The sequence below is a fragment of the Zonotrichia leucophrys genome, chromosome 5 (genome assembly GCF_028769735.1).
Source record: "Zonotrichia leucophrys gambelii isolate GWCS_2022_RI chromosome 5, RI_Zleu_2.0, whole genome shotgun sequence".
In the NCBI taxonomy this organism is placed as follows: domain Eukaryota; kingdom Metazoa; phylum Chordata; class Aves; order Passeriformes; family Passerellidae; genus Zonotrichia; species Zonotrichia leucophrys.
This window is the reverse complement of record NC_088175.1, coordinates 7649147-7664697: the sequence shown is the minus strand read 5'-3', so window position 1 is coordinate 7664697 and position 15551 is coordinate 7649147. Positions and strand designations below refer to the sequence as shown.

At 38.3% G+C, this 15551-nt stretch overlaps 1 protein-coding gene across 1 annotated transcript in view; it reads right to left on the bottom strand.

The window, feature by feature from the left end:
• Positions 1–529: 529 nt before the first annotated feature.
• The window catches only part of SETD3 (SET domain containing 3, actin N3(tau)-histidine methyltransferase), a 59529-nt gene continuing 44507 nt past the window's right edge, over positions 530–15551 (bottom strand). Inside the window, exons 7-13 of the mRNA XM_064714557.1 lie at positions 13382–13440; positions 11419–11533; positions 7092–7166; positions 4265–4431; positions 3538–3623; positions 1617–1777; positions 530–1018 (exon numbers count right to left, since the gene is read on the bottom strand). Of these exons, the coding sequence (XP_064570627.1) occupies positions 575–1018; positions 1617–1777; positions 3538–3623; positions 4265–4431; positions 7092–7166; positions 11419–11533; positions 13382–13440 (1107 nt within the window). The 3' untranslated portion in view covers positions 530–574. The remainder of the gene's footprint in view (positions 1019–1616; positions 1778–3537; positions 3624–4264; positions 4432–7091; positions 7167–11418; positions 11534–13381; positions 13441–15551) is intronic.

Sequence of the window (15551 nt, the reverse complement as noted above, 5' to 3'; positions counted from 1 at the left end):
AGAGATCACTTTAAGTGTATACAATTTGGATTCTCATTGACATTTAAAACTACCAATCATAAGGTTGCCACCTTACCTTTTTCTGGACTGGCACACCTGATTTTAAACAGGTTTTCCTCCAGTCTCCCAAGTTTCTGATCCTCTCATTCAGTTTTCTGCTGTATTGCTCCCCTACCTTCATGCTGAATACCGAGTCAGTCCTGCCTTCTGCTTTTCTTGGCAGGAGGCAGAGCAAGCTTTTAATTTCGGTAGTCAGAGTGACAGAACAACAAACGCACAGCAGATAGAAAAGCTCAATTCTTCCCCAGGAAGAAAATACATTTGGTTCAACAAAGGGCTGCAAAATCTTCCAAAGGCACCTCTTTCCCCAGTTTTTGCCTGAAAGCAAGATGGCAATCTTAATTGAAAAGGGATGCTAAATCTTTTAAATAACTTAAAATTTCATTTTTATATAAAGCAGCAAAACCATTTTTCTCTGCAGAAAGAGAAATGTTAACAAAGGAACACACCAACATAAATGCACTGTTGATAAACTTCAGCTAGTTTAATTTCACAAGAAAGTAAAATTTTAGGACTATTCTTTAACCTCATCAGTACTTTCTGAAGAAGATTCTTTGGCATCTTCAGTCCCTCTGTTGCTTTTCTCTTTACTAAGATTTTCACTTTCTGATTTGGTCCCATTAAATAAAGAGTTTTCACCATTTACAAACCCATTCTCTGTGACTTCAGCATCAATGGCTTCATCAATCTTTAAGTCCCCTTGCTCTTCCACATCTTCTAGGTTTCTCAAGACAATAGGGAGTCTAGAGTCTGCCACAGTGTTCTCCAACAAGGCAATATGGCCCTTGTCATACTTGGGCAGCGGAGCTCCGTCTGCCATTTGTTTGCTGTAATACTCCCTGCTGGCAGCTGCGCTCTTCACCGCCTTCTCCAGGATCTCCTTCTCACCCAAGCGCAGTTTGATGGCCATTGTCGCATGTGGGGTGAGGTCATGGCTCTCCAGGAAGGACTTATCCACCTGGTGGGAAAGAAAAATCAGGTCTGCTACTGACACCTCACACAACCAAACAGCCCCTCCCTCACCTCATCTCTTTCTCTGAGCATGTAGAGCCAAAGGGACATGAGGGGGTCTGCAAGGAGTCCCAGTGAAATTTGTCATGAAATCATAAAAAGCCCAAAATTTCTGCACATAAATCAGTCTGCATGGCAAGCAAAGTCAGGTTACTTCACAAATACATGCAACATGTAGGTTCACTTATACATTTGTAATAGGAGCACATTGCTTTGCAGTCTGGAGAATGCAACTAACAGACAACAAGTTGAAACTGATTCTCCATCTTATTTGCAGAGAAAAAAGCAAGTAGTCTCTACTTGGAAAATCAAAGGAAAAATACATTAACAAAATTACATTAACAAAATTTCCTTTTTTGCAATCTTATTTGATTTTCCTTAGATAATGCAAAACTGTTTCTGCACTTAAAAAGTACAGAATGAATTATGTACTAACATTCAGATTGAAGTTTGCAAAGACAAGATGGAGGACAAAATATCTTTTCCTACAATCACAATGCACAGAAGAACTCAGACTTTTAAATTACACATAATGATGATTTTACCTCCACAGTTGTTTTATAGGTTTTCAAAAGAAGGGATGCTCTGGCTTCCAGGAATGTCCAAAGTTTAACTTCATTGTCCCAGCTAACAGGAAAGTCAGAGTTCCCCAGAGTGAAGATTTTGCCAATCGCGTGCTCACCTATCAAGTGCTCCTTCAGCTCTTCTGCAATAAGTATAAAACCAATCTGTTAAAAAACAACCTCATCATTCACTTTGTCAGTTGACAAACTGTAGAAAGATTTATTTTCAATCGTATATCTTTGAGCAGCTAGCAAAAAATAACCCTCTCCTCAAATAAGAATTATCAGATATGCTGCTTTTTTCCTAGGATTTGCCTCAAAGAGACAACTGCAAATCTTCAGGTCAGCAGCAAATGGGCCTTCTCTCCACCTGGAAATGAAGATACTTTAGATATCACAGCCTCTCATCATACACAGCGCAAATCTCTGTCAGTGAAACAGAATGTTTTGTAAAGTAATTCATAAATGAAAGGGAGTAAATTTGTAAAGAGTGCAATGAACTTTTTGAGAATAAAAGGAACACACCAAAGAGTGTGGAATAACAATGGAATTCTTTTTCCTATTGTTTTGATAATCTTTTTCAGTAGCAGAAACTTCCTACAGGTGTTCAGAAAAGACATCCATCAAAACTCAAGAGCAGAAAATATTTAATGAGTTCCTTGATATTACACAAATTTCATATAAGTTTTAATTAATAAATTTGACTACTGCAAAACTGTTATGACAAACTTCACCAAGAGCTTGCATGTTTAAGAAAACTGTTTCTCAATAAACAGTTTTCTTAAACACTATTTAAGACATATAAATAAAGTGAGCACAATCATATCCCAAGAAATGCAATTAAAGCATTCACTAGCTATATTTTCCTCTCCAAGTCAAAATTCACTCCCTCATCAGCATCCTAAAATTATCTTCCATTGAATTTACTTCCCAGAAGTATGAGGCAATTGCAAGAGATGGATGTAGGTCCCTTCCAACTGAACTGTTCCAGTATATTCTAATTTCTTAGTAAGTTCTAAGAGATGGATGACAAGAGGAAGTGAAGGCATGACACTAAGTTACATTGTTTTTATTAAAGAAAGCAAAGAGACCACATGCAGAAACTCAACTACTTCAGTATTCCTGCTGGCACAAAAAATCCACATCATCTACACAGCATTCCTTACTGCAAGGGAGTTCTCTCACTGTCATGACAAACTGTCACATCCATAACCTTCAAAACTGCATCTAACCAACAAGGAGCTATTATGAGCATTTAATGAGAAGTTTCACATGCACAAATAAGGTGAATATTTATTAAATGTACACATATTTTGCCCCACAAATAAAAGTAACAGAAGAGAAACTCTAGAAAAACAGTCTGCAAATACAGAAATTTTAGGTTACCAATTACAAAAATATTGAATATTTAGTTCAAAAATTAATAAAATATTGAAAATACTGAACTTTGAAATGTCTCTTCCATATTTTCTCTATAGTATAGAATATTCCAGTTTCATACATAAATTATTCCAGTGGTGATGACTAAAATGCTGTGATTTTAAGCATGTAAACCCCTAGGTCTTGCAGGATCTTGTTCTGCAAACTATTTTGAAACCTAAGAACTAGAGATCCAACTCCAAAGCTCACTCATTCACAAGAGTCTGGGAGATTAAAAGAAATAAAAAAATTGTATCATCTCATACTTTCCGAGTTACTGAAATATTCCCTCAGATGACATGGACAAAATTGGGGTTCTCAGTAGCTTATAGATCCCTTTTTAACTTCTCAACTTTTCTGATCATCTATCTTAATGTTTTATATAAATGTCTATCCCATTCCTACATTAACAAAAAAAAAAAAAAATCAAAAATCCCCCCAACAAGACAAACATAAATTAGGTTATCTTCATAAAATATCCTACCTTCACTCATACAAAACACTCGAAGGAAAGCCAAAAGCTGGGCAGAGATTGCAGGCTCAGTGGAGTGCAAGGCAAAAACACTTGAACTAATAAAAGAAACAATCAAATAACAACAGTAAATACAAGTCCAATTGTCATACCTTCTAACTTATTTTAACATAAAAGACCATAAAGTATACAACAAATGTACTGCTACAAAAGTAACTTAAAAATCATTAGGCAATATTAGCTCAAATGGAAAAGCTTCCCTAACTTGTATCTGAAAAGAATGATTATCTCTACAATTTTACACTTAAAATTATTTTATACAGCTTTCATAATAAATTCATGAAGATGCAATGTTTCATGTCTGCTGCTCCTAATAGTACCCTCTGGACTGAAACGACTAAAGGAAAATGCTGTGATTCACATATTGAGCACTGTACTATGTCTACAAGGGATAGGAAAGAAAGTAAAGCCACAGATTGCTTCAAATTAATCCTTGCTCTGTTTTTGTTCAAATGGTTATTAAAGCAAAGGCTTTTCTCCTTATATATGGTTCAAATTAGATGATAATATAGTTCAGAGAACTTCTGTAAATATTATTACAATAACTTTAATTTGCTATACAAACAGGAGAAATATAACACCTAAGAAAATTATCACAAAAGAGCTCCATATATGCTTTACTGGACACTCTAGACCTTGGAAATGTTTTGAAAAAGCCATGGCATTGTGTTTTACTTACGTTGGGATACCAGCACGAGCTAAGACCTCTGCCTTCATAGCATACAGCCTGTCACTTTTACTCACGCCAAGCTTTATTTTCACTCTGTCATGTGAATTATTATCAAAGAAAAAACCACTGTGGATCACAAATTCAGCGTTTGACCGAGTGCCATAAAAAATGTAAATCTAGAAGGATGAAAAGAGAAGTGAAGGGACAGGAAAAAAGCTTAAGATCAGCTCACAAAATTGACATAATTTGAAAGTTATTTTCTAGAAGAGTTTCACTATTCTGAGTACAATGTATATTTGGTTATATGAAGAAACATGCTTTGTTTTCTGGTATTGACTCAAATGCTGTATACAATATGGCAATTACACTTTAGAGGTAGATGTAAACATATACATGTATAACAGAGACTTTGAAAGGCAAGAAGAAATTCTTATTCTGTACTTTAAAAAAAAATGTTCCGGTTTTTCACACTGAAATGAAGTACCAGCATACAGAAATAAGCTTTCAAAGGTTTATTAAAGGCTAAAAAAATCAGAGACAAGGAGGGCCCATTAAAAGAAATGGTGTTTCTGGAATCATTTTCCCCAACCAAATGTCCACTCAAAACTATACTGCTGATAGATCAACTTTGCTTTCATTTAAATGTTACCTTAAGATATGGATATACCACAGTACATCATACAGAGAGATCTGAGCTGTGTTCAGCCAGTATTTATTTTTGTTTTACTCTGAACTCTTTTCTATAAAACATATAGTTACTTTAATTCACATATAAAAAGAAGTTCCTAAATATAACCTGCAGAATAGATTTAACTCAGGGCTAGGCAGTATGAAATTCATGGGACTAGAGGTCAGAGTAGCAATTGTATTCTCCCACATCAAGAGGATATTTTCCCATTTGTGTTTGATAACAAAATTGTCAGTCAGAAAAAGAAGTCCCAGCAGTTACAGAATTCCCTTCAGAACCTCAGGGTACAGCAGTGCTCTGGATGCCTGCAAGCTTCCATTCCTCTCTGGCTGACAGAGAAAGACACAGTGCTCTCTAAAGGGCTCAGTAACAGCAATGATGCCATTTACTTTCTCTGTTTTCAATTTTGTGTAAGAGCTGTTTATCCTAAGCACTAAATGCTAAAGTATGATATTGAATTATACTGAACATTATACTGTAACACACTCATCTGATGAACATGTGACCTGACCAGGTGTATTCAGGCAGTGGGTGAGGAGAGAGTTGCTCACCCTCTCAAGTTTTAAAACTACTGTGATACATCTCATATTAAACTAAAAGTCACATACCTGTATAGATTACACAGTATGCTCTTACACCCCAAGACTGTTTTACAAAAAATCCAATTAAACAGAGTGAGAATTGCTTTATTTCAGGCCAGTGTTTGACAGACTCTGTGGACCTCTGCTGCCTAACATTTTTTAGTAGTAAAAGCATGGATCATACACTCCTTCTGCTAAAACTGTAAGAAATGACATCTGCATGGTATATTAAAGGACTGAAGCATTATATAATTACAGTGCTTTAAAGATGTCACTAACAGTTAAAGTTTGCACAGAAATTCTGATAAATAGCAGACAAAGTGAAACTACTAAAATAAAATTGAAATATAGGAACCCTCTATAATTGAAATGGAGAGAGCAGCCAGAACAGCTATATGACACATCCATTGCCAGCTGTGGAAAATTATAAATTGGATCACTTCTGGAAAAACTGTGGGCCCCTTTTAACTCATCACACCACAATTGGAAAAAACAGAAAATATTTGACTACCATAACAAATTCTGAGAGCAAAAATATACAATCACTAAACCTCAGCATAGCAATAAGGATAAATACACTTTTGGAAAGATGTATTCAATAAAGAAAAAATGCCAGACACTTCTTTGTTACAAAAAGGTAAGATACAAAAGAAAAATTAAAATCACAATATTATAAATAGTAAGACTGGCAAAATAACAGAGTAAAAGTAAAAACTCAGAGGCTGAGTTACAAAACATTTCAGGATGTTTCATGGACAAAGGCTTTGTCTGGCCATGCTGACTGCACAGGCAGCAGTCAGAGAAGGAGTGCTGCTCCACTTGAGGGTTTAGGCTGGCAGCTGACCCAGCACAGGGGCTTCCTGCACTCCTGGAACCACTGTCTGCAGTGCATCCCTAGTTTGGACACATTCAGTTTTGGTTTCGAGCAGTTCTGATCAAAATACTGCATTCTGAACTGTTCCATGCATCTTTGCAAGACTCTCCTGCTGTCTCAGCATGAAGAGGTAAATGCATGCATGCCTGTGAGAAAGGGACACAGGATGTTTTTAGGTCCTTTCTCATTTCCACTAAGCATTGCAATGACAACAGCGTGGGTTAAAATGACTGGCAACTGTACTGCATTTCACTTCTTTTAAGTGAATTAAGACTAACAAGAAACATAAGCCAACAAACACCATTGTTAAAAAAGACTCTAAAATCCCTTACTACAGACAAATCTAAAAATTATTTATCTTTGGTCTTTTGGATAGGGCCTTTTACTAAGCTCCTCCAGAATTCCTAACTTGGTGGCTGTGTATGTTCACTCACCATGATTAAAAATTTCAACTAGTTCTTTAAAACACAAGGAATAAAACTCTCCTACAGTCGGGGTCTACCAAGTCATAGAAAATATTTAGTTTAGTATTTAGTTTGGTACCATTTTCACTCAAAATTAGCTCAGCATAATAAATTTCAAATGCAGCAGGGTTTAATCCACACCACTACATCATTAAAATTTTCTAGGGAGTCACCAAGTGTTCACAGAACTTAATGGACCAACAATAATGTAGACATCTCTTCACACTACCTGTTCTCCAGCCTTGAAATCTTGAAGTGCTACACATTCACACCGGTCATCTTCCAAATTGTAGCCTGTAGTGATCTATCCAGGAAAAGAGTGACAAAAGCACCTTTAGCATTTTATATTTCTCTCTCCCACCACTGACAAATTTCCCTATTGGAAATAAATATTAACAATAGGAATTGCACACATTTCTTTCTCAGCACAACAGAATATAGCTGATAGTGATTGCTTTACGATTCCTGAGCAATCTCTTTTTTTTAAAAAAAGTCTCTGCATTACAGTAATCTAATGGAGGAAATAACCTACCTGAAGTGAACAGAAGGCTCTGAGGAAGGTACCCTCCACAGAGCACAGACAAAGTACCATGCTAAAGCTGGCAGCTTGTTATAAAGTTCTGGAGATTTCAGTCACTCCCATGAGGCCCAAGGGAGCAAGGCACTGACAGCTCTATATGCTGTGCTTTATCCTTCAACTGCCAACACATTTTTGATCTCTCAATGAAAAAGGATTAGATAACTGTGGATCTTTAGGGGATACAATCTTCAGAGAATTATAATTTACTTGAAAATAATCCCTTTATCTAAAAGTTAAGTAATACTCTTAAAATGCTAAAAGGATTTTTGAGATGGTAGCTGGCAATGGAAGAGGATAAACTCTCTTGACAAACCTGCACTTCCCCCAAAATAATTACTAAACTGTAAAGGGGTCACACTAACAAGTAAAGCTATCCTAAAAATGTAATATTTTTTATTAAGCGATGAACAGCATGTTCTTGAATAGTATGACCAGAGATGCAGCCACAGGATGGAACATAAGCTGCTGAAAAATTAGAAAGCAACTTTTATGGTAGGTAGTCTGAGTTCAGTACTGACAGAGGTAACTTATGGAAAAATATGCTCTGAGCCTGGGGAAAAACCTAGAAGAAGCCAGCAATTCTCTCTCAGCCTTCAAAAATGAAAACATACTTTTTTGTAAGCTGACTGACATGAGTTGCAGTATAGCCCGATTCCCATCTTGGATGCAGCTTGTCCGAAGACAGAACTCCTCAGATTATTTCAAAAGCTTGGTTGATGGCTCACACATTAATAGTTTTGCACTGCTTGCATCATTAAATGTGCATTTGTCAGATGAAACAGTGCTTTCAAATGGAGCAAATCCAAAATGTCAGCCCCAAGCACGGGCAGCCCAGCCCTGCAGACGCTTGCAGAAAGCTCCCTGTGCAGATGCCTCGCTGCAGGTCTGTTAAATGGGTTTGTGGAGATCAGTAAAGAACACAAGAGTCATGCAATACAGCCCACTGAGAAACACAGGCTGCACCACTTGAACACAGAAATTCCTGTGCAGTCTCTAATTTGGACTGCACAATTTTAATTAAGATTTTCGGTTTAGAAAGTTATCCTACCCTGAATTGCAGGTTACAAATTCAAGAGGATAGCAAATCTACCTTCTACAAATCAGTCATCTTCTGAAAAACTGTACTTTTCATCCAAACAAGAAAGTTTTGACCTGTCCTGAAATTTTCTTAAGTGTGTAAACTCAGTGAAATAGCTCTGAATGTGAAAAGTCCACCCCAATCCTTTGAAATGCTGGTGGAACAGAAGGCTTTCACAGACTAGGGAAATTCCATTATTTTAAGAGGAGGATTCTGTCAGTTTAAGCATGCCTCACTGGAGTACTGATCTTTCTTTTAAATTTTTAGTTTTGCTTTAAAAAAAAAAAACCCAAAACAGCACACAAAACCCAGCAGCACTTCTGAAAGACTTTTCTATAAAGCATAATGGAGTGCTAGACTCCTATTTCCTCTTTCTTTTAATAGCAGTCACGTAAGAGAATTAACAGGGTGTTTACTTCTCTTCCCACATGATAGCTGACAAATTGCATCCCTTCAGTTTTATTTCTGAAGCAGACTGATACATGAATTTCAAGTTGTGTATAAAGCATGCAATAGTCTGCCTGGTCAGTGATTAAGGATGGACCCAGCCCAACAGGCAGAATGTAGCTTATTCAAAGCTCTGTCAGAACTGGTAATCAACCTCTGACTGTCAAAATACAATCCCACTAAAGAATAACAATGAGAAATGCATGAAGACAACCATTTTGAAATAGTTCTTAGAGGCAGGTTGATCTAATTAATAGTGTCAGAGGCAAGAAAAAGCTGGATGGACCTAGCTCCAGTTCAAATCCAAAGAGCATTTTATTATCTAGCTCATGGAAAGGGGCCCTGTGGAATAAAGCAAGAACAAGGACATGTATGGTAGCTGATTGATTTGGGAGGTATTTCAGCACTACATTTGGAATAAACTACACAGGGTGCATTCAATGTCACCTTTTGTTTCTTACTTTCCTGCAATGAATAACAGCTCCCTTCATGTATTTTACAGGGATTGTGCTGTGATGAGAGCAGAGCCCATCCTCACCTCACTCTACAATAATATAAACTATGATATAGGCAGCCTACAGTTATCTTAGCAGTCACTCCCCATTTCTAATGGTAAAAGGCAACTAGCACACAACAGAAATAGCTTCAGTAGCTTTTCTTAGCCCATTACCAATACTACAGTTTTCTATCCTTCCTGAATTTATATCCATTTAAATTATTTTCCCTAGAAATATTAAATAAATGACTGAAATCTTTACATATATACAAAGCATTTAAGTTCAGCACAACCTCCTTTGCCCTTTAGGATATATTTCAGCATAAAAAAATGTTTCAAATCCTGATATACTACTGCATTAGGAGGTTTGGCTCCAGAGGCTGGCTCCGAATCAAACCCACTCTTAAAGAGCATAATAAAAATAAAAATTACTTTATCAATTTAAATAGAAGTTTGAATGAGTAAAACAACATAAATAGCTGCTCTTTTAATATATGCTTAAATTTTCCCTCACAGAACCTTGATTCTCTTCCTCTTTACTCTAATCCCAACTTTGAAGGCATTCATTAAGAGTTGTCTAATGAATACAGACAAGTCTCTGCAAAAGCATCTGAAAGAGATGCCCAGCAGGAAAAGGGTACAGGAAGTACTGACGCTTGCAGCTATGACTTATATTACAAAATTACACATTTCTGAATTTTAAGCAATTTTCTTTATACTGAAGACTCTCATATGAACTTTATTGCTGTATCAAAGCTGTGAGATTGCATAACAAATCAGCAAAGGCAAGAATCACTGTTAAAGAACAACATGTAATCACCTTGCAATAAGGAAGAATAAATAAATAAATAATAAACCCCAAACACTTGCACCTTTGTAGCCTAGCATACCATGCTGTAATTGATACAGTCATAGTAACACTAAATTAGCTAAATGTCAAGTGAAAAACAACTTGCTTTACAGTTTGTTCATTTAAAACAGACTTTTTTTTGCACCAACGGCACTAACACATACTGCTGTCCTAACACTCAGGTCAAGCCTCCCACAAGAGAAACAGATCACTTCAATAGGATGGTTATATCCAGTGCTTACAATAAATAATATCTACTGGAAACACAAGTAGGGGGTATGACTTTTAAAGTGTGCACGAGCATGACTAAACAACATTGATAAACCAGCCTCTCTGGGTTTCCATTTCCTCATCTCAGCATTAACTAGTCTGTTAATGAAATCAGGAATCATCCCCTGAACTAGCGCACGTAAGCCAAAATGTCAGCAGGTCTGACTTTCTATATACATATGTCACCTTTTAAATGTTTAATATGCCCTAAAGTAGTATTTTTGCATTTTGTTTCTTTGATGTAGTAACAGATGTACTGTTTTTGTTGAACTAGGCTTTGTTCTTGTTGTTGCTGTCTCTGTATCAAGGCTCTTTGGGCACGGTTAGGAGAGCAGGCAGTATTTCTTAGTTGCAAATCTCTTACCCACTTTCCCTAGTGGTAGCTACAAGAGGCAACATCCATCAGTGCCTGCTTTCTGTTCTCAGAACAATTCTGTCCTGTGCTGTGCATCTTCTTCAGCCCACCAGAAACAAAGCTCCATGTCAGGAGACAATGCAGACTTGCCTGGACATGTCATGTAAATGAAAACTTTTTAAAGTACATTATATGCACATAAGACATAAATTTACACAAGCATCAAATCTATTGTAAAGTTTTCTCTAGATGAAGAAAGCTCTGCCTGAAAAGCTATTATAAGATATTTGAGAAACTGACAAACCTTTCTTTCAGATATTAGTTTTTTTAGCATTTCTTGGGAAGATAACATACCTGTGTTAAGAAGCATAACAGAAAGTGCTACTGAACTGTTGTATAGCAGTTGAACTGTTGTATAGCAGTTGAAAGACTTAATACTTAAGCTTTAAAGTCTTTCAGCAACACTGAAGAAATCCTTACCAGTCCATTAGTATGATTACACATGTCCCATAAAGGTATTAGAGCCAGTGTAACTCTGGAACCATCTTCTGTTGGAATCTGGTTCTGCCGTGTCATAACAGAGGAAACTGCCCATCTGCAAAAGGCAAAACCATGAGCTGGTCAATGTTCAAAGCATTAAAAAACAATTGCCCATATCCCACCTGAAGCAATCATTCAGACTGGGAGTTTCCAAACTTAGTTTCCTTCAAGATCACACTGACTGTAGGAATAGTAGAAGGCAATATCACTTGCAGGAAAAGCAGCAGCTCCCAGGTTTCCAAGACAGGCACACAGAACAAAAACCAAACCAGGATTGAGATCCTTCTTCTCTTTGCAGAGAATCTTCACACCTTCCACTGGCTGCATCCTCAGCCAGGATCCACTCCCTATGTCAGCTTCTGCTTCCCAGCCCTTCACCACATGTTCCTCACACCACACATCCCAAACCCAGGGTCACCTGCTCCTGCAGCTTCTCCTGCTGGGCAGCAGGAGCTCTCATCTGTGCACAAACTCCTGTAAGAGCCAGGGTGTGTTTTCCCCCTCACTCTCTAAAAAGCTTATGGACTGCATGGACTGGAAACCAGTGCAACCACCTGACATATGCACAATCTTTTGGCAAGTTTTCCTCTTCAATCTGCAAGATTTTGGCTTAGGTCAGTATTGCTAAATTTTTTGCTCAATAGTATTGAGAGGGAAAAAAGCCACAACATTCCAAACAGATATCCAGGTAAAAACCATAAAGGGAGTATTATGCTATTCTTTAGCACATGGACATCCTTCAAAACCTTCCTAAGTCAGGTTAAGTACACAAAATGCAAGCTACCTTTTCAAACATAAAAATCTCTAGAAAAGCTTAGGATTTCAGTACTTTCTAGAATTTCAATTTTTATTTTATACCTGAAAAAAATTAATATTAACCACCAGTGGAAAAAAGTATCTTAGTCTCACCATGTTCCGGCCTTACTACATATATGTGTTGTGAGGTTTTTTGAGGGAAAAAAAGATGCCACCAGGAGAAGGTCAAAAATAATTTTAATTCCCACGGACTCCACCACTAACATGTACTTAATATACAGAATAAGACTTGTGAAGGATTTCTTCAGAAGAACTAGATTGGTAAGAAAGACAGTGGCAAACTGAAATCAACCTAATGTCTAAAAAGAAAGTTAAAGTTAAATTGTAGATAATTCTCATATACAAACACTGCTTGAAACACAGTAACAATATGCTTCATGTTAATTGTTGCAATTTGCCTGTAAAATTTTAGAACACCTCACTTGTAAATTGGTGTGTTCCTCCCTTTAAGTGAAGGAGGCATGCTTCAGAAATCCCACTTTCATAGCCTTACCCACAAGTACAACTAGGCTAGAAAATCCCTTATGAATGCCTTTTATTCATGCTATTTTAATCATTTAACAGAATTAAAGCTCTCATTATCTTAATTATTATTCTTTTAATCTTAGTTCTGTCACCCCTTATAGCACCTCTAAGTGACACTCATGCTTCATGTGTACAACTTCCATTCTCCAGCTCCCCTGTTCAACAGCAGCAGCTCGAGATATTAACTTTTGCTAATGTGTGCTGGTAGAGCCTTTTATGAAAAAAAAAGAAATTAAAAAAATTTCCCCAAACCCTAAAACTCCTGCCACATCAACTGAATTATTTTCTTAAGAAACAAGGAATTAACCTTAGTAATCTGACTATGTGTGCCAGTGGGATAAAGTAACTGCTTATAATGAATGACTATTCCTTTGTAACAATTAAAATCTGCATATTTATTTCACTTTCTTTTTCATTAATAAAGTGTATTAGTATCAAATTCTACAATTAACGTTTCAGTAACAATAGGGCTTTCCCACCAATTAAGACTTCCAGGGCCCCATATTTTACCCTAGTAAAAACAGAAAAGAAACAAAGAAAAAAAATTAAAAGACAGACCAACCTGTAGTCGTCATAAGTGAAAGAATCCTTTAAGGGCAGTTTGCTGGCATTAGGATGGGTCTGCAAAATGTAAGTTGCATAAAAAGGTGAAAAGAGGAAGAAAAGAGAAATCAGAAATCAGTCAGCAGAATTTCATTATTTAGCTGCCTAACAGATCCTAACAAGAGCCAAATGAAGCAGGAGGCGTCCAGCCGCGCTACAGAGGGATCATCATGCTATTATGCTCTCATACATCACTGTCAACTTAATTTGTTGTGCCCAGCAGCCGCCATAAATCTGTTTCTTCATATTTCAAGGCTGGAACCCACAGACATTGTACAAAAATAAAAAAATTTTAAGGTGGACTGAGTATGTGAAGGTAAAACACAATCCAGCCCTCGATGCACAGTGGGAGAAAGAAATCAGACAATAAGTGTGCATTAGCTTTCACCAACTTCCACATTTTCCTCTCCTCTGTGTTATCAGTGAGGTATTTCACAAATGCAAGAAATATTATACAAGATTTTCAATTCTTCCTTGATACCTGTAACAGTATTATTCAGTAAAAGTTGCACTACACCTCTGAAACAAAAGCAGATTAAAATATTTAAATAGCTTTGGTGACAAACACTGATTAGGCACTATCTACATTAACCCATCTACACACGCTGCTAAAAGTGGAGCTGTGTCATTTGAGAACGTGTAACGCAGTTCTCATTAACAAGCAAACATTTAATTTCTAAAAGCTTTAAGAAGCTCTGATATCCGTTATTTTTCTGACTAATTAACTTATTTAAAGTCTCGAAAATACAGGTAGCTTTAAGCCCACATTCACACATTTTCTTTAGAACTTTGTTCCAATTCACAAATGGAAAGCCACAGCAGCATAAATTTTAATCTTCAGGTTCAATTAGGTCTCTGAGACGAATTGAAGCAAATGATCAAACGGTTATTTCAGAAGATACAAATGATTTTTTGCATAGCTCTATCTTTGCGACGCTTTTAATGCATGAAGCTCCATGTAGTACGCAGTTTTTTACTCTTGATGCATTAGCATCACAAGTGCGTGGTAATTTATCATTTCTCACTGTAATGTACTTGCTGGCACTGTGTGCAGGACAGTAGGGGATGAGGTAAAAGTGGCTCAAACCGTAAATCAATTAGAAAACAAAAGCTTGTGCTCAGCGCGCAATTTTAGGCAAATTATATATTACAAAAGACTGCCAATTGGGTGTGAGGTCCCAGGTGGCAGCTCTCCCTCAGCCCCTCGGTTAACCCTTCCGATGGGCTTTCTCCGGAACACGACCGAAGTTAACAATTCCAGCGCCTCCTGTCCCTCCCCTCACTTTTAATTTTTTTTTCTTTGTACAGCACTCTACGTTTCCATATGACTTTCACTCACATCGATAGCACGGTCATTGTGTAATAAATCCCTTCGAATTTAATTGTAGCAACACATGGTACAGTTGTTTCTTCTCACAAAAACATTCAGCACTAATCCAGGACCGAGACAAAGCCAAGAGATCTCAGGAGGCACCTTCGCTGCCGGACAGTCCAGACCCGAGTCCAGAAACGAACACAGAAACTCAGCCTTCAGCTGGAATTAATTACTACTAACAAAACCCTCCCTATAGTTTTCATTCATGACAATCTAATTCAACTCTTATTGTTAGTGTCAGTGATGTATTTTGCAGCAGCTTGATGAATTAAGCGGGGAAAGACAGCACCAACACTGCGAGTATGAGCCCCTCAGTTTCCCTTTCCAGCACGGCCGCGTTTCCCTCCGGCCCGTGGCGATCGGTGTGAGGAGCGGGGTTTCATTGTGCGCCTCAAGTTTACATCCGGCACTCCGCCTGCAGTGCCCGGAGCCCCGCGGGTGCCGCTGCCCCGGCCCCGGCCGTACCCGGCCGCTCGGCCCCGCCGCCCCCGGGCCGGGCCCTCACACCGCGGGCCGCGCGGGCCGGCACTGCCCCCTGCCGGCGCCGCCGCGCACTGCTCCGCTCCGCCCGGCGGGGCCAGGACACCCACAGGCCGAGCGGCACCGCGCACTGCTCCGAGGGGCCAGGGCACCCCACAGGCCGAGCAGCACCGCGCACTGCTCCGAGGGGCCAGGGCACCCCACAGGCCGAGCGGCATCGCGCACTGCTCCGCTCCGAGGGGCCAGGGCAGCCCACAGGCCGAGCGCCGCCGGC